Here is a 23,471-nt window from a genome sequence, read left to right as displayed (position 1 = left end):
GAACACCTCCCCGCCACTGCCGTGGATACAAGGGGACCCTGTCACAGCCATCAGAAGACAGAACCAAGCATTTTCCTTCATCCCCTCTTGCCTGGATAAGAAGTTTGTACCAGGCACCCATTCCTACATGCAAGAGGTTGGCACATTGGCTGATTGGGTAAGATAAATGAAGAAATGGAAATAATTTGCTGTGCTTATTTTGCTTAAGAATGGATGCTTGATTTTAGACTAGGAATGAGACAAAATAAAGAGCGTCAGAACATATCTGTACACATTGCTGTGCTCACTTGCCATGTTTCTATAACCACAATAATCCAGTGTCCCTGTATATTTGTACGTGAGCCCTATGAAGTAAGGGGCCCTGCTTTCAGTAAACATTTTTTCTGGGCGCTCTATTTGTCAAGACGCTTAGAGGGAAAAAATAGTTAAACACGTGCAACTTGACTGCCCTCTTGTGCTTTTCTCCTAGGGGCTATTCATGCTGATGAATTAAAAAATGTGTGTGCTTGTGTGTACATATATGTGTGTGTATGTACAGATAACTCGAGAAGGTGCGGCCATCTAGGATTGGCGGCTCGGTCACCGTGGAGGCCTTTGGAAACCCACTCACCCCAGTGTTAGCCCTGTGGGCCTGCAAGTTGCCATGTAGACCTCTGCGGCGTCCAGCCCCAACCCAGGGACGAAATTGTGAGTAGAGGAAAAACATTAACTTAACCATTCTAAAGCCCGTGATATCCCCCACTGCCCCTCCCCGGCCTGCTGAGGGCTGTGTCTGGCCTTGGTCACGGATGGTGTCTCCTGTGTATGTTCTGCGTGGACACCTAGGAAGCAACTTGCAAGTAAACACGACGCTGGGGGCTTCTCTTGCTAGTCAGCGTGCAAAGTCGCCTCTCTTCACGGGAGAGCATCGCTGAGGTCCCTCTGCTCGAGGTCAGCACTGGCCTGGGTCTTCTCCCCGGCGGCCGAGCGCTGGTAACACGATGTGTACACCCACCCACCACACACACACACACACACACACACACGGTTAGAAAGGGTGGAAGCGATTCCCTTTTCCAGCGCTTGTTTTCTCGGCGCACCCACCTCGCAGCCGCCGCCCCGGCCGCGTGCGGGTCCCCGGGTGCCCCGGCCCCGCTCCGGCCCCCGAGCGCGCGCCGGGCCCGCCGCAGGCCCGAGGAGGCCCCTCGCACACCCACCGCGCCGCGGCCGCGCGGGAGGCCTGCGCCGCCCGCGCCACCCACCGGCCGGGCCCGGCGGGCGGAGCGGGCTGGCGGGCGGGGGCCGTCCCGGGCGCGCCCTCCCGGGCCGCGGCCCTGCGCGCCATGTGTCCCCGGCGGGGCGCGCCGCTCCCAGCCCGGCCGCGGCTCCTTTAACCGGGGAGGGGGAGCGGGCGGAGGGGGCGGCGGGGCGGCTCAGAGGAGGGCTCTTTCTTTCTTCTTTTTTTGAATGAACAGAGTGACGTACGTACAGGAAACCAGTCGGTTCGAGCGGAGAATGAAGTAAGAGGCCAGGGCCCCCGCCCGCGCCCGCCCCCTTCCTCCCCGCCCCCTCCCCCGCCCGCCGCGCTCGCGCCCGCGCCCTCGGTTTCCCCGCCGAGCCGCCGAGCCGCCGCCGCCGCTGCCAGCCGAGGTGCCGGGCGCCGGGCCCTCCCCGCCGGCGCGGCCGTCATCGCCCGGAGCGGGTGCGCGGCGGGAGCGCGGGGGAGGCGGCCGCCGCCAGCGCCGCCGCGCAGGAGCAGGAGGAGGAGAAAGGGTGCGCAGCCCGGAGGCGGGGTGCGCCGGTGGGGTGCAGCGGAAGAGGGGGTCCAGGGGGGAGAACTTCGTAGCAGGCATCCTTTATAGGAAAAGAGGGAAAAAATAAAACCCTCCCCCACCACCTCCTTCTCCCCACCACTCGCCGCACCACACACAGCGCGGGCTTCTCGCGCTCGGCACCGGCGGGCCGGGCGCGTCCTGCCTTCATTTATCAAGCAGCTTTTCGGAAAATGCATTTGCCGTTCGGAGTTTAATCGGAAGAGGATTCCTGCCCCCGTGCCCGGCTCGGCCGCCGGCCCCCAGTCCCTGTCTCTCTCCCGGGGAGGCGTGAAGCGGTCCCACGGATAGAGATCCATGTCTGTGCCCGCGCGTGTGTGCGCGCTTGTAAATTGCCGAGAAGGGGAAAATCACAGGACTTCTGCAAATACTGGACTGAAAATTGTAATTCATCTGCTGCCGCCGCTGCCTTTTTTTTCCTCGTGCTCTTGAGATCTCCAGTTGGGATTCCTGCGGATTGACATTTCTTTGAAGAAGTCTGGGAATCAATTTGGAAATTCTCCTAATTTTTACCGCTTCCCCCACCCCCTCCTCAACTCCTGATTCATTTGGAAGTTTCAAAGCAGCTATAACCGGAGAGTTCGGAGGATTTTTGGAATCTTTGCCTTATGCATTTTTATTTTCACAAAAAAGGAAACTTGACAGAGGATCATGCTGTCCTTAAAAAATACAAGTAAGTTCTTTGCACAGGAAATTGGTTTAATGTAACTTTCAATAGAAACATTTGAGATTTTAACTTTAAGTGCATTCGAGTAAGTTTAATTTCCAAGCAGTTTACTACATTCTTTTTATCTGTGTAACTTGGAATGTGTATGCGCTGCTTTCATCCAGTGTGTGAGGGAAAATGCACCTGATTTTGACTTATTAGTTTTTTTCTTAACCTTTCAGCATCACGGAGGAAGTAGATTGATATTAACAATAATTAATAATAATGTGCCTCATGAAATAAAGATCCGAAAGGAATTTAAATGAAAATTTCCTGCATCTCATGCCAAGAGGGAAACACCAGAATCAAGTGTTCCGCGTGACTGAAGACACCCCCCCATCCAAGAATGCAAAGCACATCCAATAAAATAGCTGGATTATAACTATTCTTTCTTTCGGGGCCGTGGGGCGGGAGCGGGGGCGAGAGGTGCTGTTGGTACCCAGCTGCTTTTCCTCGGGGCAAGGATGGCGCACGCTGGGAGAACAGGGTATGATAACCGGGAGATAGTGATGAAGTACATCCACTATAAGCTGTCGCAGAGGGGCTACGAGTGGGATGCCGGAGAGGTGGGGGCCGCCCCCGCGCCGGGTATCTTCTCCTCCCAGCCCGGGCGCACCCCCGCGCCCGCCAGGACCTCGCCGCCGCCGCCCCCGGCCGCCCCTGCCGCCGCTGCGGGACCTGCGCTCAGCCCCGTGCCACCTGTGGTCCACCTGACCCTGCGCCAGGCCGGCGATGACTTCTCCCGTCGCTACCGCCGCGACTTCGCCGAGATGTCCAGCCAGCTGCACCTGACACCCTTCACCGCGAGGGGACGCTTTGCCACGGTAGTGGAGGAGCTCTTCAGGGATGGGGTGAACTGGGGGAGGATTGTGGCCTTCTTTGAGTTCGGTGGGGTCATGTGTGTGGAAAGCGTCAACCGGGAGATGTCGCCCCTGGTGGACAGCATCGCCCTGTGGATGACTGAGTACCTGAACCGACACCTGCACACGTGGATCCAGGATAACGGAGGCTGGGTAGGTGCACGTCTGGTTGAATGTGAGTCTGGGCTGGACCTCTCAGGTCTGAGATGCGGTGGTTGGAGTGTGGATGGGCCCCTGGGCCAAGGGCAGGCTGATGAGCCAGTGAAATAAAATCAGGTTTGTTGCTTCCCCTGTACAGAACTCTCCCTGCCAACCCTGTGACCATTTCTTTCCGCCAAAAGTGTTTTACTTGCTTGTCAGCCGTTGAGGTCCAAAGATTCCGCATTTGCTATTCAGTAGGATCTCGGGATAAATGGAATCCCTTCAGAGTTTCTCGAACTGGGGGTCCAAGGATCCCCAGCATCACAGTTACCTGGCCTGAGTACCTTGTTAATATGGGAGATTTCAGGCACTACTCATGAACCAGACCCAGGTTGGGTCCTGGCAATCGGCATCTTAAACAAGCCCCCCTGGGAGTTTCTTCTTTGTACTAAAATTGGAGAACCACCCAATTAGAACAGACTTCACCAGAGGACCAAGGGCATGAGTTTTCTGACTCACTTGGTAAAATCTACCCAAAGAGGAAAACCAGTGTAGTCCCTTTCCCTGGAAAACTTAGGTGTGTTTGTAAAGGGGTGAGTTGACTTTCCCAAAGTCCAAGGACTCCAACCTACAGTGTGTGCCACATTCCCAGTGGCAGTGACCAAGTGTCTTGAAGAATTTGGCTATGGATGTTTACTTGATCTCATCAGTGACAGAATTTGCATTGGCTGTGTACTTTGTGTTCTATAACTGGTGTATGATTTTAAAGTTTACTGGAATTTTAGTATCTTTTACTTTTCACCATCTAGAATCCACATCATTTGGTGGTCTCCTCTGCTGAAAAATCTTGCATCTACAGTATCTATATAAAGGGTAGAAGAATTGATTCTTAGCTGTGGATTCTCTCATGCTCTGACTGTAGGTGAAGTGATTGATGCCTGGAGTTTTGAAGAACAGCTGTGAGATGATTTTTTTTCTGGTACTGTGCTAGATAGAGCTTCCATTGCGTTACCATAAAGTTCTTTTTTGTGTGTGATTCTTTGAGGGAGGGGTGCAGATCCTAAGACTGAAGAATTGTAATTGATATCTACACTTTGTATCTATAATTATTAATTTATGAAAAAGTAAAAGAGGAATAATTCTTGTCTGAAATTCTTTTAGACTTTTTTTAATCTGAAGAATTATCTTTGAAAAAGGATGCACTTCAGTGTTTTTTTTTATAGTCTCTAGGGAGAATTACTGATGTTGTTGTTTTATAGGACCTAACAGAAGGGAAAAGCCTAAAAATGACTACAAGTGGATTCAATTTCAAGAAGCACGTTACTACAGTTTACAAAATATGCTGATATTAAGGGGCTAAAGAGAGAAAAGGCCAAGAAAAGTAGCTGACTGACATGAACATTTGATCCTATTTGACCAAAGTTGACGAAATATTGATGCCACTGTTCAATGCTTGAAAGTAAAATTAACCAAAATATCCCCCATTTAAATCTCTAAAATTTAGAGACTCTTTATAAATTCTTTGTTTTTTGAGATCCGTATTATCAGATCTTTAGTGATTCTGGAAGAATTCACTAAAGGTTGAAAAGAATATTTTTGTTCCATGTTTGGTTAAGTAGGTGGTTTTATTTTTAACTACCATAACCAAAAAGGTAGGGACTTCCAGACTCCAAAAGGATCATTTTAAAACCAAAGTAAAACTGATTTAACAGTTTTACTATTTCATATTTTATGAAAAAAGCATTTTAAAATTTTCTCTTTAGCTGAAAGAAAGCCAAGGTGGTAACTGTCGTCTATCAAGTAATTTAATAAAAAGATGGGAAACAGAGGTGTATGTTTATGATAGAAATTAAGATATAACCTTGATCTTTGTTGTTGAGTTGTGGTATATTAACATCTCATATAGTTGAGTGTTCTTTTTAAGTGAAGGCTCACTTTTTCCTCCTTTCAAAATAGAGTTTTCATAATAGAGCCTATCTTTGTGGTCAACAGGTATCTGAGGTTGATAAATGTAGAGGCTACGTTTTATGATGCCAAACCACAATGACATACTGTAGAACATGATAACATTTTTTTGACAAAACTTCTTATAGTAAAAATAAATCATATAGAAGCACAAATGGCTGATGGTAAAATGTGTAGTTTTCAGAACAACAGATAGAAGGATGATTGTATGGGAAAGCAAAGGAATTTGGCCAAAAAAAAGTATATGTTGGGAAATGCAATCATAAATGGACACTTTGGAATAAAAGTGGTAGAATTTGAGAGTTATGAGTGATTATCATTTCAAATGTGTGTTATTAATCTAAATTTTTATTTTAGGCATTTAGCATACAGACAGATTTTCCTCCAAATTTGCATCAGTCAGGGCTGCATCTCTAATAATATGTTGCTTCTTATGGTGTAAAGTACTCTTAATAACGATGGTAAAGTTTCAGAAGAGAGCTGGCACATTCTTTTGACATTTGACAGTGACTTGCACTGTTTCCAGGACTTAGTGCATCAGCTCATCTGCTGAATATGTACTAATGGGGGCTTTAGACTTGAAGTCACTTTTTTTTCTTTGCTGCTGCTGATGCAAAATCAGAACCTTCTGAGGCTGAGGAAAACTCTTTGTGTTCCACGTTCCATAACACGGAGAAAGCAGGGCCTTGGAATGAGAGGCGTCTGAGAGATGGTCCCAGAAACCTACAAATTAAATAAAGACTAAAGAAGAAATTACGTGTAGAGTAGAGTGTGGTTATATTCCTAAGTCTGAATAAGGCATTGTGTGGCATCCAGAGAGAGGCAGGACAGAGGGAACAGCGAGACAGCAGCAGTTCTAAGAAGTGTCTATGACCCTGCTGCTCTGGGTGTGGTTTACAGATCAGCAGCATGGGCATCACCTGGCAGCTTCTTAGAGATGCAGAATTTCAGGTCCCACCCCAGAGCTACTGAGTCAGAATCTGTGGTTCACACAACCTACAGGTGTTCACAGGCACGTTAAGCTTAGAGATGCTGGCTGCCATCATCTACCGTTGATTCCTGGGGACATCTTTTAGGAAGAAAGACAATCTGAGATGGATCCTACAGTGTCCCTTTCCAGTGGCCTCACAGGTTCATAGTTTACCTAGAATATTGACTGTTTCCCAGATGTCCACCAGAGTGATCTGACCCTGGGAAGAAATAGGTTGGAATGAGTGAGAGAGAGGAGATTAATTATTATAAGTTCAGTCCTCTCAAGAATGTTTTTCATGGTAGCTATACAATTTGTATTGGCATCACTGACCACATTAAAGTAAGATAGTTTTTCTACTTGAATTAAAAGCAGGAGATTTAGCTCCTTTAATAGCTCCCTTAGTTGTTATTGCATCCCTTTGTAACACAGTTTAAATTCTGTGAACGAGTTTACTGGTCCTGAGACTGCTTCAAGGTGAAGGGGTTCTTACAAGCAAAGGGTTGAGTTACGGGCAAGTTGATGGTGAGTGAAAATTAACAGCACTCTCCAAAGTGAGAAATGTGAGAACATTCAGCTTCGTGTCTTAGAAGAGAGTGAGATGTGGACTACTAAAAGAATGAGATGGCTTAAACAAGAGATTGGCTTCATTCTGTTGATGAGATGGTGGTACGACTTTTTCGTGTGTGTGTCTTTGGGTCTTTGTGGTTTCGGAAGACAGGAACTTACTTCTCCACATCCAGTAGAGGTTAGCTTCCTTTTTATTAGTTGGTCAGCAAGCAGTTTCTCTTTTCTTTATGTAATCCACCTCCAACAAAACATTTGATTAAAGCAATACCATTCTAGTGCCAGTGTGCAAAACGCGTGAAAAAGCATCATTTTTCTAGTGGCTGAGTATCCAATGCTTATGGCCAATTTTGGCAGCAAAATGATAGCATAAAAATAGCCTGAAGATGATCCAGTCTTAAATAATGTATTTAATGATGAACTTTCCTTGGGAAAGTGCTTCTTTCTGCCTGCTAAGAATCACATGACCCCTTTCAATAATGTATTTTGGAGGGAAAAAAAGACTTTATTGCTCCTAGAGTTTGCAGTCATGTGCTGTTGAGTGATTATATTTCTGGACCTTTGTAAAGTTTTATAGTTGATTCAGATTTCTTTTCTGTTTCAGGGCTTTTGTTGCTATTTAATGTCCGTTGAAAACATGGTTTTCTTTTTGTACATCCTGTTACATTTAGCTGTGCTTTCTAGTGAGAACTGATTGATCTTTTTGGCAATCTTTGATTGAACTGGTACATTTCAGATTGCTTAAATGTCATTAGGCCACACAACACACTAGGTAACAGAAAGCCACAGATTTTTTTTTTTAAAAACCAAACTCTTATAGTTTTTCCTTATCTCTACTCCCAGTCCTAGTCAGCTTTTTGGAGGAATGATAAATCCACTCACAAAGCAGGTGTGTGGGTGCTGTGTGTATTAATAGGGGTCTCTCCCACTCATCACACCCCCACACCCATTTCTGAGGTCACTCATCGTGTCTTAGCAATAGTTTAGTAAAGCACTTTCAGAAGTGCATTTGTACTAGAAAAACAACACTGTCTTTGTAGTGTACAAGTAGAAAGGTATTTTTCCCCCCAGAGATATATTGTATTTGAGGTTCAAAGGTTCTGTTAAACCTTTTTAAGGTAATCTAATATCACCTTATTCAGGTATAGCAGTAACCTCAAAGGCTAGTCACCTTTTCCTCCAGCTATATAGAGGAGACCACTCAGTGAATTTACTTCACTCTGAAGTTTCTCTTTCATCCCTCTTGGTTTAATTAAAACAAAATTAGTGTTTGACCTCTAAATGGGATTACCAATGAAAATCATCCAATGACGGAGACGCTTGTTCGACAGACACGATCGCAAGTCTTATATGCCCGATCCTGGGTTAGGTTGGGGGCACAGGAAAGAAAGCTTTACCCCTGCCCTCGATGACCTCACAGGCTGGTGCTCTAGGTGTCTGAGTAAAGTCATAGTCACCACGCAGCCCGATAAGCATGATCCTAGACTCTGAGATTTAGAGGGAAAAAGAAAAAAACTAAAAAGGTGTTATTTTGCATACACTTCAATCTTTATCTAAAAAAGTTATTTCTAACCATATGCCTGTTCATGTGTGCATTAGGCTTGATTTAAATAGGAGAAGAAATGTGGAGAATTTTTAAAATACTCTATAAGGCAGACATATTGCTGAAGAGAACTGAAAGGCAGGGGGAGTTCCCTTGTTAAATATTTACCCATTAAGCACTCTTTATACACGTTAAGAAGACTTACTAAACACTAGCCTGCAGTTTTTAAAGTATTTCATTAATTCTTTTTAAGTCAGAGACAATCAAGGCTCTGATGAGGATGGTTAGAATAGCTTAATTTGAAGAACTTTCTTAAGTCGTTTTTGTATGCAAACATACAAGTAGATTTTGAACCAGAACAGGGGATCTTCCTTCGGGAGAGATAAAACAAAGCTTTTGTTTTGTTTTGGTTTTAGATTATAGTACTGTTCTATTTATTAAGAGGCTTCTCTTCCAAAATGCTGGTTATAGACATTTCTAGTCCACTGTAACATTTGTGTTCCTGAAGAGCAGGTGTTTACCACCTAACTTCACGCATTTGTGGTCCTCTGTCTTTAAATGGAGATTGTAAAACTTCTGAAATTACAACAAAGCTGTTTTCATTTTTATAAGTCTTTTTATAGGTTGCCCTTGTTCTGATGCATGTTCAATTCGATAGTGCCAACACTATTTCTCTGCTCTTTATTTGCCAGGCAAAAGATAAACCCAGCTGTCCTTCAGTGAGAATGGTGATGGAAGGACTGTTCCTACCTCTCCCAAGCCATTTGGGCTTTCTCATCAGGACCCCACCCCAACCTCCATCACTGTCCCCTACCTGCCCATCATCCCACCGCAGGGAGACGTCCTAGGTGTAGCTCCTTGTTACCTTCCAGTACGTGAAGGGTAGGGTTCACCTGAAGAAAAGAGCATCAGATAGCAGCAAGAGGGAGCAGAAATGGGGTCTGATCAAAGCTAGAATACACCCCCTGCTCCAGTTTTGCTAGAGGCAGCAGGGCAAGGAAAAATTCTGTCGACAGATCCGAGATCATAAATTCCAACCCTGTGCAGGGAAAAGATAGAATCTGCTGGCAGAATTTTCACTTGCTCTGATCTCTGCAGTGAGAGATTAGAGGGGGTCATACTCTAGCCTTAGATAAGTTTTGACGAACTAAACTTAACTAAAATAGCTTATACTAAAGACTACTTCCCCAAACGCCTTCTTCAACATGTTAGAAAGGGAATCTCCCTGACATGCTGGTGTGGCCATTTGTAGCAACATAATAAGAGCCACTTGGGTGATTTTCTTGGGTGATGGATGGGATTCTATGAGAAAGTTCCCTAGGGAATGTACCTCTCTTCCACATTGCGCACGGAGCATGCACTTCCCTGGGAAACTCTTTATTTGGAAAATTTTTGTTTCCATTCTGCTCCTTGTTTTGCCTTCAGAATTTCAGGGATAGAGCCATATTCCATTTTTAGTTAATAATCAGCTCCTCAGCTCTCTAGGGCTTCAACATAATGAGTCAGGAACTTATGACCGACTCCACTCTCCTCTTCACTATGTCTCCTGAAAACAACCCGAGGACCCACTGTGTCAAGTGAAGCTTTAATTTTTCAAGGGAGATTTTTCGATTGAGACCAACACATCTTTCTTGTGACAGTTCCAATGACTATATTTCTCTGTTTTTAACTGTCGTTTCTTAAGCTACAAAAGAGTTTGTAGAGTTTACAAATGGAGAGTTTACAAATTTTAATGCTTGTAGCAACAAACAAGGGATCGATGTTACCGGTTGTCTTTTCTTGACTTTTTCCAACTCTTCTTTACAATACTAAGATTTCTTCTGCTTTACAACACGAGGAATGTTATATCTATGTATTAACTCTGAAACTGAATTGTAGCCATATGTTCCACTTAGCTGCATTAGAATTTTCTAAGAGACTATGGGACAGATACTTAGTCCTGTTAATTCAATGCCTGTTTACAATTGGCATAGGAAAAAAATTAATGACAAATTATATCATCAGCTTTAGATATTGATTTTTTTATCCCTTTGGGGGGAAAAAAGCAAATCCATAAAGGATGCCAGTTGGCACTTCTGAGTCTAAAGTTTCAGGACTATCTCCTAGCCATTTCCTTTATGAATTCTTGCCAGCATCTCTTTTTTTTTTTAACATTGAAAACTTTTGAGGTGGTTTTGAGCTATTTGATAAAATTATAAGTATAGTGAGGGCACAGCCACTTACTAAATATTAAAGTGACAGTATAAGGAGAAAACGATTTGAAGAAATCTTAATCAAGGAAAATGAGCAGTTGTTCACAAAACTTAACCCCGAGTGCCTAGTAACCAGGTCAGTGATGGAAGTGGAAAGGGTTATAAAGAGCTTGTTATTTCGTATAGCATGTGCACGAACTGTTTTCATTGAAAAAACATTTATTGAGGGCCTACTCTGTGCAAAGCTCTGTGCCAGGTGTTTGAGTAAAAAATGTGTAAGATAACCTTTGCCTTCAAGGAATTTACAAGCTGTGGTGAGACTAAGATAAGTATGTAAATTGCTGTAATCTTTGACACTCTTTAGTGGATGGAGAGATCGGGTCTCGCTAGAAGGGGATCTGGAAGAGTTTCGTGCAGGAGAGAATAGGTAGGAGATATAAAGAAGGGCATTTCAGGTAACTGGCCTGGAGGTGTCAAAGCAGGCAAGGATGTATGAGGCGTAACTGAGGAATTGTAAAGAGTCTGACTGGACAGGGCATAGAGATCTCTCATGAGCTAAGACTGGGTCCTAATTTGAGAGGTTTGTGTTTAACTTGGTAGAGGTTAAAAGGATATTGAAAGGGTCCTGAGACAAGGCGGGATGTGTGGGCTTTCGGGAGATCGACAATGACTAAGGCTGGACAGTGGAAGACCAGGTAGAAGGTTTGAACCATGGAGGTGGAGTGGAGAATGGAAGAGACAGGACAGATGTGGGAGTCGAACCACAGTTTCAGAAGTGGAACCAAAGGATTTACAACCGCTTGGATGTGAGGAATAAGGGAGGGAAAGAAGCAGAGGACTCGTTTCAAACCTAGCTGGTTCAGAAACTGATAATTGTCCTTAAGAGAGAAAGGAAAGGTAAGAACAGTTACTGTTTTGCGGGGTAAATGTGATGAAATTAATTTTGGACATTTTCAACTTGAGCTTCCAATAGGATAGATATACAAGTGGAAAAGCCCAGTAAGCAGTAGGCCTTAAGGATCTGGAGCTCAGGAGAGAAGCTGGGCTAGAATACAATATGCCTTTTCCCCAAAACTGTGTAAATTTCCCATTTTCTTCATTTCCAAAAGTGGTCCTTACTGCCACTGCTGAGTCTGTCTTCTTTTATTACTGCCTTTCCCCAAAGTCCTTTGTAGACTTCTGTGGATTGGGTGAAGGTGATTAATGTGGATCTTTACTATTCTAAGCTTGGCTCCCCACTACCAGTTTGCCTACTTAAAAAATAATTCAACTTGAGTCAAATAGGTGTTGTTCCCATATCTTAATAGTATCCTCCATTTGTGGCTCTAGGTCTTATACAATCAACGTATTCTCCTTCACTGGAACTTCCTCATTTAATAAAATATTTCTCCTATTAAATTTAACCTTCACCTAGCATAGTAGATAGTAGGTGCACACAGTGATTATGAATGAACGAATTAATAAAATGATTTATTTTAGAGGCACTTTGGGCATCTAACTCATCCTAACCAACTAATGTTCTCCCACTCCCCTTATTATAGAGTGTATGTGTGTCCCATCTTACAGAGCCGTTAATATTTAACAGAAAAGAAAAATACCTATTAAATGTTCTGATTTCATCCTTCATCATTGAATTGAAAAAGTATGACATTCATATCTGAAGAGAAATCTTCTACATTTTGCTTTATATTAAACATTCAACTTTTATTACTCCTAAATGCTAACAGTAGACCAGCCTATCGATTGTCACATTATCTGTTTATACAAAGAATGCATAAACACAGTCTACATATGTATGCATAGTTACTCTCAGTCCTTGTGTTTCATATCTCAAGCCCAGTCCAGTCTGTGAAAGTCGTGATATCTGAGATTATTCATCACCTTGTAATTAAAGAAATCAGGGCTTGTCTGTGGTCATCACAATGGAACAAGGTGGTTTTTTTCCTTCTGGTTAGTGTTGTAGTTCAAATATAAAAGAACTACAGCATAAAAGTCACAAAGATAAATGGTCCCCTAGTTCCTCTCTCGTAAGAACAAGCAGCCAGTTGAAGGTGGAAATCAGCTCAGTGTTCCCAGAGGTGAGAGAACCTAAGATTTCATTTCTCCAGACACTGACCAACAAGAAGACCACCAAGGATGTCATGGATAAAACCACTGGCCTGGCAGCTTTGGGCTGAGTCCTCTGTTCTGGTTGAAGTGAGTATTATAGCCTTTCTGTGGTTTTAAGAACTGGTGGAATTTCTGTTTTGAGAATTCTCATCCCTTGGCATGAAGCAAATTCAAAGCATTATTGCTCATCATTTGTCATCTGTTTGAGAACGATTGTATGATTTGTTTACTTGTAGTGAAGCTTGACCGTACTTCTCTAGGGGCTTTTTAAAAAGAGGGATGTGTCAGCTTACAGATTTGTCCCCATGAATGAAACCACAAGCAAATTTTCTTCTCTCCCCCATCCTCCCTTCCTCCCTCTTGTTTCTTCAGTGGCCATCTGTGCATTATGTTCCCATTGCCAGGCCCTCTTCAAGTGGCTTATCTATGAGTGAATTCAGAAACTTCAAATTATAAAGGACACCCAGATAATTGGCCTGTTCTCCGAAGTATCTGTCCCCTGTGCTGCTGCCAGATTCCTTCTTAATGAATACATCCAGTGACAGTGGGATTCTTGAGCTTGTCTGTATCCGTGAGAAAATGAGCTTCCCTGCTTTGTAACAGCTTGCGGCTCAGGGAAAAAAAATGACAGCCATTGCACAAGTTTCCTTTGAATGTAGTTTTCTTTCCCATAAATGATACTTTGAGAATACACTTAAGGGGTTATTAGTTTTCCATTTCATGCTTGGCCTGTGTGTGAGAATAACACAAGCTGTCACTGCAAATCAGCAACTAAACACGCTTTGTCTGGTTAATGTGAGCATTTAATATTTGGCTCAATTAAAAATTAACTGATGAAAGTACATGTCAAATGGAATTTGAACACACCTTTTGTAAGGAATATTGGAAGGGCATGACCAATGAGTAAATTAGTGGTTTTAAAATGTGGAGACTTTGGGGAAATTTAATATGAGTTGAGACACTTGACTCTTCCTTCAAACCTCTCTACCTGTTTGGCTCGGCACAATATTGAAGAGGATGTCCTCATTCTTCTTATTAAGGACCTACTTGCATCTCTGTGTTTTCTAGAGAATAATTGCTTTTTTGCGCTGGATCGTACAATTAAAGCAGACAGAACAGGAGATCGGTTGTTCGTTTATCCCACACATTTTTTTGTTGAGCGTGTGCTGTAGGCCAGCCCTGGGGAAGTGGGAAGTGGGAACCAGACAGACATGGCTTCCAGTCTGGGGGGTAGAAATCATAAAACAGCAACTAGGAGAGAAGAAATGCAGCAACAGTGGGGGCATTTATTAGAATCAAGGAAGTCTTCCCAGGAAAGGGGGATGAAGCCTGAAGGATGAGCTGGAATAATCGTAGTGAAGTGGGAAGGAGGAGCAAAGTGTGGCCAGCAGACAGAACATAGAGAACAAAGGCGGGAGGCAAGAGAGCACATGGTGAGCTGCAGGAACTGAGGTCCAGCCCGGCTGGAGTGAGGAGTACAGGAGGGTGGACCAGAAAGGTGATGCTGGAGATGTACCACTATGGAGGGGTTTACTCTAGAAAGGTCACTATGGCTCCACTTCATTCAGTTCATGAGACTGGGGAGAAATGAGTGACAGGTAGGAGGCTAGCTCAGTAAATGAGCAAGAGACCATGTGCCTGACCCAGTGGAATGGTGGTGAGGATGGTAAGAAATTGATAGCTTTGAGCAATGATTAGGACTAGAATGGAGAGATTTTTAGGAAGATGGAGTGATCGAGGGAACGCTTCAGAACATTGCTCACTTCTTCAGTTACAGTGGTCTTTTTCTGTAATCGTTTTGAAAAGAATGTGGTCATTGTTCTGGTTATATATGAGTATTTTTTTCTTATTTCCCATTCTCTTAAATCAACACTGCCTGGTTGAAAACTTTATTTTGTTAGAATTCACATTGTAATAAATCTTCATTAACAACCAGTTCACAAAAGTGTATTTGAAGAAAGAATTCAATTATGAAAGGCAGTTTTCATAGAATTTTCCTCAAGGTGAAAAAGTTACAACAATGGTATCCTGCCTCGATGGAGGATTTTTAAGTTTCCAAAGGAATTCTGCATCTGTTGGCCCATTTGGTCTTCACGACAACCCTAGGCGAGGCAGGTATTATATTCCCACTTCTCTCTGCCTTCCTTTCCCCACACCCTTTCTGTTATTTGTTTATTCCCTTGTGAAGAGAAAGCTTTGCCTAACAAAGCTACGTGAGAGCCAGTAAGTCAAGAGGAGCCGGTGTTCATTCCCAGACTTGGAGTCCAGTAGGTATTTCTTTACACTGTGCTGCTTCTCTTGGTTTGTTTTCATAAGGACACCAGACTCCTCAACAGAAACTTAATCAAGTATATCTGATTTTGAAAAATAGTATCCTCTTACTGCTTTTTATCTCAAAAATTTTCAGGAAAATTAAAATGTAGTCTTTTGTTTCCAGTTGTTTTCCCTCCTTTGAGTCAGCTTTTGAAGAGTGTTTCGTGTTTACAGCAGAGGGGCATCTCACCTCTTGCCATTTGATGTCCGCACATTTGAGCAAGACCCCCTGGGTGTGCTTGTGAGCTGGCCGGGCTTGACCATGTCAGCCCTCCTCAGGGGACAGTGCTATGATGGATATGAGAGTTCTCTAAACTCCGTGTGAGGGGTTCTGGGAAACAGCCCCTTTCAACAGGGGGCAGGTGGAATTATATGAACATAGACGATCATTTTTGATTGTTGGTATCTAACTAGCAATCCATGTTTTTATTTACTTTTAAAATTGGGCTCCTCTCTTTAGATAACCAACATAAATTTGGCGAGTGAAGGGCTCGTTGAATTTAAAAAATAGTGGAGCCTTCATGAGTAGGAGTTCCATAGTGTCTAAAGGGCATGTGGCTGTGTTAGTTCAATTTCATTCATTCAGGAAATATTTCTAAGCATGCTGGAGCTACCACAGAAAACATGACAGCCCAGTTCTGTCTCTCATACCTCTCATGAATCCAACATTGTGGGGAAGCCAGAACAGTAAATAGGCAAATAATTAACAGTATAATATAAGGTCTACAGTGTAACAAAAACAGGACAGATTGATACAGGAGTGCTGATGGGGCAATACTAACTTCTTGTATTAGTTTTTGAGGTTCTTCTAGTAGTATTGCAATGTACACAGAAGAGGTTAAATGGCTTTTTTAACTTAGCTGAAAATGCAGTGTTCTACCTTAAAATTAATACATATATTAGTATAATACAGCCTGTACATCAGTTTAAAATGGGTTACCATCGCAATATGGAATTAAAGACGACGTCTACTATTTTTGGCTAAAATGTCTGGAACGCTTTTTGCTTACCCCTACTGATCCTTCCATTTTCCCCATTTCTGTTTATCACAACATTGGTCAATGGCCTCAGTCACTGAAAGTCGGGAGGAAGGAAGGAAAGTAGCATTTATTGAACCCCAATATGTGCCTCACTCTGGGTTTAACACTTTTATGGATAGGAGATTATTTAACCCCAATAACCTCTCCTGAGGGTAGGAAGTGGAATTACAGATGAGGAAACAGAGGTTCTGCAAAATCAAGTAACTTTGCCTAGTAAGAGGCAAAACCAGATCCTTTTTTGGGCAATCCAAGTGGTGATTGATGACTTCTGAAACTTAAAGAAATTTTTAAAAATCTAAAACAGAAACCTATTAAAAAATAACAATTTGATGTATGTGACTTTTTGGTTTCTTTTGTGTTTCTTTAGGAAGCCAATTAGTCATCATTATTTTAGTAACTAGGAGGTAAAATCTTTCACAACACGGATTTAAAATATTCTTTCATAGTTAAAAAAAGAGAAAGAGAAACATTTCATTTCTGTCTGTTTCCTCTTTGGCTCCAATAGTCTGTATATATAGCCTTTGAAAATTAGGGAGTAATCCCTGCTTCATTCCAAGACCAGACACCTGATTCAGAAGCTCTCCCAGGGGTCAGCGTGTGTGTGTGTTGGAATAACAAATCCACAGTGCTTTCCCGGTTCAAGAGAAATGATCTCACTGTCCAATTGTAACCTGCCTAATGCCTTAATCAAAAGGTGGGAAAAGTCTGCGGTTTTACCTCTGATGCGATCGTCAAGCCCTTTGCTGTTCTTATTTTAGGCATGACCTTAGTGTTTTTTTCCAGAGTCCAGAGGTGGAATGACATGTTACTCAAGTTTACAAGATGATGATGTATCTGTTTTTATATTTAGCTGTAAATTTTATTCTACTCATAAACAAACCCACCTTCAGCAACCACGGTGTATCAAGGGAGAGTTATTTCCATCCCCCTCAGTTTAATTTGGATACATTTGGCCTAGAACAGCACAGTGTTTCCATAATAACATTTGAACAGGATGCTGCTGTGTTGATTTGCGGGGCTCAGGGAGTTTCAGCATGGGCCAGGAAACTACTTTCTTGAAAGAAACATTAAATACAAAATTCTGACAAGATAGGAAACTCTTACTAGGTTCCTTATTAAAACCCATCTCTTTTTTTTCTCATTAATGTACACATCTCTTTCTGTTGTTAAACACATATATATTGAATACTTAACTAATTTTAAGTTCATGTGCAGAATAAGTAACTCAAATTCAGAAGAAAAAACCTGTTTTAAGGAGTTTCTTTAATAAAGCATATATAAATAAAAAATCAAACATTTCTCCCAGGCACAACATGTTATAACTTTTAGAGTAGAACTTCATGGTATTTCATAAGGAAGCAGAAAAGGAAGGGAAATTATTCAGGCAGAGGGACAATAGTAACCTTTCATTAAGCGAGACAGAGTTCAACCCCAGGCTCCCCAAACCCTGGGCTCTCTGTTAGTTGAACTGAACATGCCACCAGCGATTTCCTCTCTCTTTTATGAACCAGACTGCTTTAAAAATGTTGGTCCAATATAACCTAAAATGTTTAATTTATAAGCTATAACCCAACAGTATAATATTTAAAAGTCTGCTTCATGTATTTTTACAAATCCTTAAAATCCTAATGACTTCAGATAATTAGGATCTTTGTTGTTTAATGTGATCTCTTAGTTATGGGGATTGATCTCAGGACGAGGGAAGGGTGGATTTGGATTCTGTGCCCAGGACGAGCTCACTGGTTTCCAGTGTGAAGAGGAGAAAGCTCTGCCCTTTCTTGGCCTCAGTTCTCCCTGAGATTATTCATAACGTCTGCGTGCAAATGAAGAGCGCCCGTTTGTCACCAGTATTGTAATTTGTGAATAAAAGGCCTTGATGACTGCAGAGTCCTTTAACACCTTCAGAGATCTCTGTTGAGCAATTATGATGATCTAAACACAACTAGGAACTAGGAAGTAATTTCAACCCCTGCTGTGCAGAAGGATGCCACAAAGTTCACGTGCTGAAGTTCACACCCATTACTCATAAGAGCTTAGCCATCATTCTTAAGAGGTTTGCTTTTTTCTTTTTTTAAAATATATATAGTGGTAAAATATACATACCATAAAATTTACCATTTTAATCATTTTTAAGCGCACAGTTCAGTGGCATGAAGCACAATCACAATGTTGTGCCACCATCACTACTATCCATGTCCAGAACTTTCTCATCACCTCCAACTGAAACTCTGTACCCATTAAATAATAACTCCACCTTCCCGTCACCCCCCAGCCCCTGGTCACCACTATTCTCCTTTCTGTCTCTGTGAATTTGACTATTCTAAGTACCTCATTTAAGTGGAATCACTATTTGTCCTTTTGTGTCTGGCTTTTTTCACTTAACATAATGTTTTTAGGGTTCATCCACATTGTAGCGTGTGTCAGAATTTCATTCCTTTTTAAGGCCTAATAATTTTTCCACCCAGTTATTTTTTTAAATATCCTTTTTTCCCCCAGCCCATAGAAGCAGCAAATACTGTAAATTAGTACTGAGCTGGCAGCAGAGGGCTAGCAAATTATTAGAAAAATTATTTTAAGAGTCTGACTATGAGGAAGAAGATAAAATGCTGTTAAAACCGGCTCAGGAACTAAAAAACACAGCTGTCTGAGGCTTCTCTGTGTGGGGCAGACAGTGATGAAGATCACAACAGCATTTGAGGTTCTCGTGGCCTGTAGCACGGTACAGTCTTAGTTATTCCTAATGATGCTGCTGAGTCATCAAGACAGGGTTATTTTCCACAGAAGAGTGGAAGAGTTCAGGGAAAGTGGGTAATAAGTTTCAGAAATATCTCCATTCCAAATGGTTAAAATTTTTTAAAAGTTTAATCTTCAGTCATCTGAAAAATCCACTTATGTGAAATGATTCATTCCAGAATGTGGTGGAAGAGAAAAGGCAAAGTGATAGCAATGTAAAAAAAATTAAAATAGGCTAAAAAACGTGAAATGGCGTTTGCTTACCTGTTACATTCCTTTTCTTCTCCTACCTCTCTTTTTAGAGTAGAGTGTTAAGAGGAGCTTGACTCCAGTGGATATGGATATTGTTCTTTCTGGGGGAGTTTTTGCTATATTGCTATATCTAAAGTATCCACTCTGTGCATCGGTTACATTGTTTGCATATTTAGAATAGCTGGCCTCGCCTACTGCCTGACGTATAGAGTGGCTCGTGTGCGGAGCTGCCTTGCGATGCCTTAACTCTGAGCATCTGCCTCATGACTGCAATTTGCAAGCACTGCACAATAAAATGTGGTCATTTGTTCATTCAACGTTCTCTGTGCCTACTAGGTTTCTGGACTTGATCTCTGGCCTTGTGGAGGGCAGTCTCCTGGGGAAACACACACAAACAGAAATATTACAATTCAGTGAGTTTCTCCTGAGAAAATTAAGGATGGCTTCACAGAGGTGGTGACATTTGGCCTGAGTCTTGAAAGATAAGTAAGAGCTTTCTCTGAGGAGAACGGGAAACAGTTACATGAGCGAATAGAGTAACAGAGGGTCTGACAAGTTCTGGAATGGTAAAAAGGTCAGTGTAACAAGAATGTAGGTGTGGGATGGAATGGAACGAGGTGAAGCTGAGGGATCATCGAGGCTGACTTACTAGGGCTCTGAGTGTCTCCCCAAGGAATTTAGATTTGATCTTTCATGTAGTGGAAAGGCCAGTGAAGGTTTCTAGCTGAACGGTGAGTGACATGAGCAGAATTTTGTTGAAGAAAATACTGCTGGTAGCAGTATTTTGGTGGGGGAGGGGGCAGCAGAGGGTGGAGGAGGCCGGATGGGAAGATGGGGCAGGTGTTCATCTTAGGATGGCACTGAGCACCTGCCTCTGGACACCTGCCCCATCTTCCCACTGGGTTGGGAGCACTGTGAAAGACATGTCAAAGGTAGAATCAGCAAGGTTGTGCTTCGGAGTTGAGGGGTATGGATGTGATTTGACCACACCGGTGATCAGTGATGCTCAGTGCTTAGCACAGGGCAAGCACATGGTAGGTGCCCAGTAAATGTCTACTGACCAACTGACAATACAGACAGCTGACTGTGCAGACATTACAAGCAGTACAGTGTCAAAGGGACACCCCAGCTATACCCATGACAACCAGAAGTTCATAGGGTGTGTATTCCATGCCAGACACTTTCTAAATGTTCTGTCTACATTAGCGCATGTATTTCTCATGACAGTCTGTCCAGGGAGGTTGGTGTGGTTTTACCTTGTCTTGCAGATAAGGACACACAGAGGCTTGAAGAGGTGACTAATTACAGCTGCTGTGGTGGTTGAGCTGGGATTTGAACCCAGGTGTCCGAGGAGTACTTGGTGCTTTTAATCACAATGCTCTGTGCCCTCTCTTCTCCTGGAATTTCCAGGAAGCTGCTTCTATCAAGGCCCCAGAAGGAGGACTCGGGGCAAACATAACCAGCGGCAGGATGCAGAGAAGCCTGTTTAGGAAACCATTTATCTCATGTAGACGTACCATCTGAGATGACCTAAGTAGAAAGAACAATGGCAGTAATAACAGCATCCCAGTCTTTCCCTGGCATCGGAAACCAGTTTTGTAATGGAAATGGAATTCTCTGGGAGATAGTCCTAGAAAGAAATAGGCAATTGAGATAAGATAACAAAATGTAAGAGTTTCAAATTGTTTTCTGTGTGTTTTCCCCTCCGCACTTGCCTTCTCTGTTGTGTCATTTACTTTGTCCACTTGCCATCCGTAGACTGGGTCCCTCAGTCCCAAAGGAAGAGAAGGGAGTGTGTGCATGTGGAGGCGGTCGCCCCTTGAGTTTGCCCTCAACATACCTGGCTAAAAGGAGAAGGATCCTTCAGGGTAAACTTTGCTTTTGGGATGGAAGCCTGTGGCTTTCTGGAATGAAGGGTGGGGAGTTTGGTTTCCCAGGTGGCTCACAGGCCGGAATCCCAGCTCTGGCATTCAGGTGTGTGTGGTCACGGATCATCACAGCCCCAACTGAAGCTGTGTTTTCATGCCGTAGGTCAGAATCATATAAAATAAACTCTTGTCATAACAAAGGATGCAGCAGCCAGATTACATCTCTGAGTTCCTTCACTCGTTTACCCTGGAGAACACTGATTTTCATGTCAGGGTGGGGAAGGGATTCCATTTTTATGCTGATTCTAATTGGGGGCCTGTCTTGCTCTGTCACCTTCCTAAATGGTGATAAATAGTGGTGGCCATAGCAGCATGGAGAGAGTGTGGCCTGGAAACCCAGCCAAGCTGTCTTGGCTCCAGTTTTATGCAAATTTGCTTAAGAGAATGCAAATGATTTTGCAATGATATGGGACCCAGGGACAAGTACTCATCTGTTTTCAGCAGTCTCCCTGGGCTTTTAGCAGCGGCCACTTTAGAAGCAAGGACAAGTCTGCAGTGAGGCAGGTTACAGGCAGTTTGGGAAGGAATGGCTCACACCATCAATAGAGACCTCGCCTGGAATTTCGTCATGAGCAGCAACTTTCCCTTTGGCAGCCTGCAAGCCAGGACTTCTGTGTTTTGAGAACGTGGAAAGGTCAATACAGACTAATGCCTGTTAAAAGTCCTCCATTCTTTCTCTTATCCTCAAGATATTTCATGATCACAGTATATGTCATTTGCTTGCTACAAGGCACTGTGCTAGGAACTGGAGAAAGGCTTGTGTGCACCATCAAAGTGTGGACCCATAATGCCGTGTCTAAAATCTACTCCTGCACTGTCCAATATGGTAGCCACGAGCCATGTGTGGCTACTGGGCACATGAAATACGGCTAGTCCGAATTGAGATGCAATTAGAGTGTAAAATACACACCAGATTTCAAAGACTTAGTTTGAAAAGATGAATCAGACTGTTTCATTAGTAATTTTTATGTTAATTGCTTGTTGAATTGATAATATTTTAGATATATTGGTTTAAATAAAATGTATTAAATGCGGCTACTAGAAATTTAAAATTGCATACATTGCTCACATATTTTTATTGGACAGCACTGGTCTAGACTGCTAACCATTTGTTGCACAGGATGGTCACCTTTTTATTCCCATATTTGAATATTATTATATAGGAGGGTAGAAAGACCTTTTCTGTTTCCACAGATGGGGTACAGTTTAGACAGTTTCATGGCACGTTGTGTAACTCTTTACAAAGTGTGTTCACATCGAAGTTCTTGTTGCTCCCCTTGTCGATCCACTGAGGTGGGCAGGGAAGGCCTCGGCCACGCTATTATAGGAGAGTATGTTGGAGAATAAGAGGGGGGCTTGCCCACCTGCTCTAAGAGTTGGAGCTGGCAGTAGAACTTCACACTTTCAACTTCTAGTCCAATGCCTGTTAGAAATAAACTAAAAGTTTCCCATGGAAATATTTGCTTGTGTTTCTATACCAAAGATAATAGAACAGGGTGCTATTTAAAAGTAAATATGTGTGTATGTTTGTATCTGTAAATGTACACAAGCATGTCCTGCAGCTGGCTGGTATGACACATTAATCAAAGGTGGTAGCAATATTCAGTGGAGAGATTTGACTTATTGGTTGAATTCAACTAACGGTTGAGTTTTTGGACCCATCAGGTCAAGGGCAGGGGAGGGGTAAGGCATGTTGTCATGACAAGGGGATGTTTTTTTCTGTTGGACGTCAGCTATTGTCATGTCACATTCCTGGCAGCATGAAGCAAGGTTGGTGGGTCTCACCTGTCAGGCTGGACACTGAGTTCAGTCATCCGAGGGATGGAAGGACAAAGCATGTACCCTGGACCAAAGAGACAAGGGATCAGATCCAAGAAGTCACTTCTGAGTTATTTTACTCCCGGCGCTTCTAACACCACACGTGTAGGGGTTTTCCTCACACCAACAGCCAGTTCTCCAAATCTCTGGACATCAGCTAGGTGTTCCATGATTTAATTCAGTTTTGACACTACCTGGAGTTAGCATCAGATCCCACAAGTTTAGGGCTCAATCCCACAAGACTACCCCCACTTTAGACACCAGTTGAAAGTCTGGGCCACCCACGGGTTCTCACAACCCCTTCCTCACGTTTGGTAATTGTTAGAACGGTTCACAGGCCTCAGGAACGTACTTTACTTACGATGACTGGTTTGTTGTAAAGGATACAACTCAGGAACCAAGTGGAAGAGATGCATAGGGCAAGGTATAGGGGAAGGGGCTGGAGCTTCCATGCCCTCTCTGGTAGCACCACCCTTCTAGCACAGCCTGGAAGCTCTCAGAACCCTATAGTTTAGGGGTTTTA

At 43.1% G+C, this 23,471-nt stretch overlaps 1 protein-coding gene across 1 annotated transcript in view; it reads left to right on the top strand.

The window, feature by feature from the left end:
* Positions 1 to 2,959: 2,959 nt before the first annotated feature.
* Positions 2,960 to 23,471, top strand: part of BCL2 (BCL2 apoptosis regulator) — a 168,995-nt gene continuing 148,483 nt past the window's right edge. The window contains exon 1 of the mRNA XM_004422601.3: positions 2,960 to 3,530. Coding sequence (XP_004422658.1) covers positions 2,982 to 3,530 — 549 coding nt within the window. The 5' untranslated portion in view covers positions 2,960 to 2,981. The remainder of the gene's footprint in view (positions 3,531 to 23,471) is intronic.

The sequence above is a fragment of the Ceratotherium simum genome, chromosome 14, assembly GCF_057802395.1.
Source record: "Ceratotherium simum simum isolate JZ-2026a chromosome 14, ASM5780239v1, whole genome shotgun sequence".
Lineage (NCBI taxonomy): Eukaryota > Metazoa > Chordata > Mammalia > Perissodactyla > Rhinocerotidae > Ceratotherium > Ceratotherium simum.
Note: the sequence above shows the minus strand (reverse complement) of the source record. Positions and strands in the feature narration are given on the sequence as shown.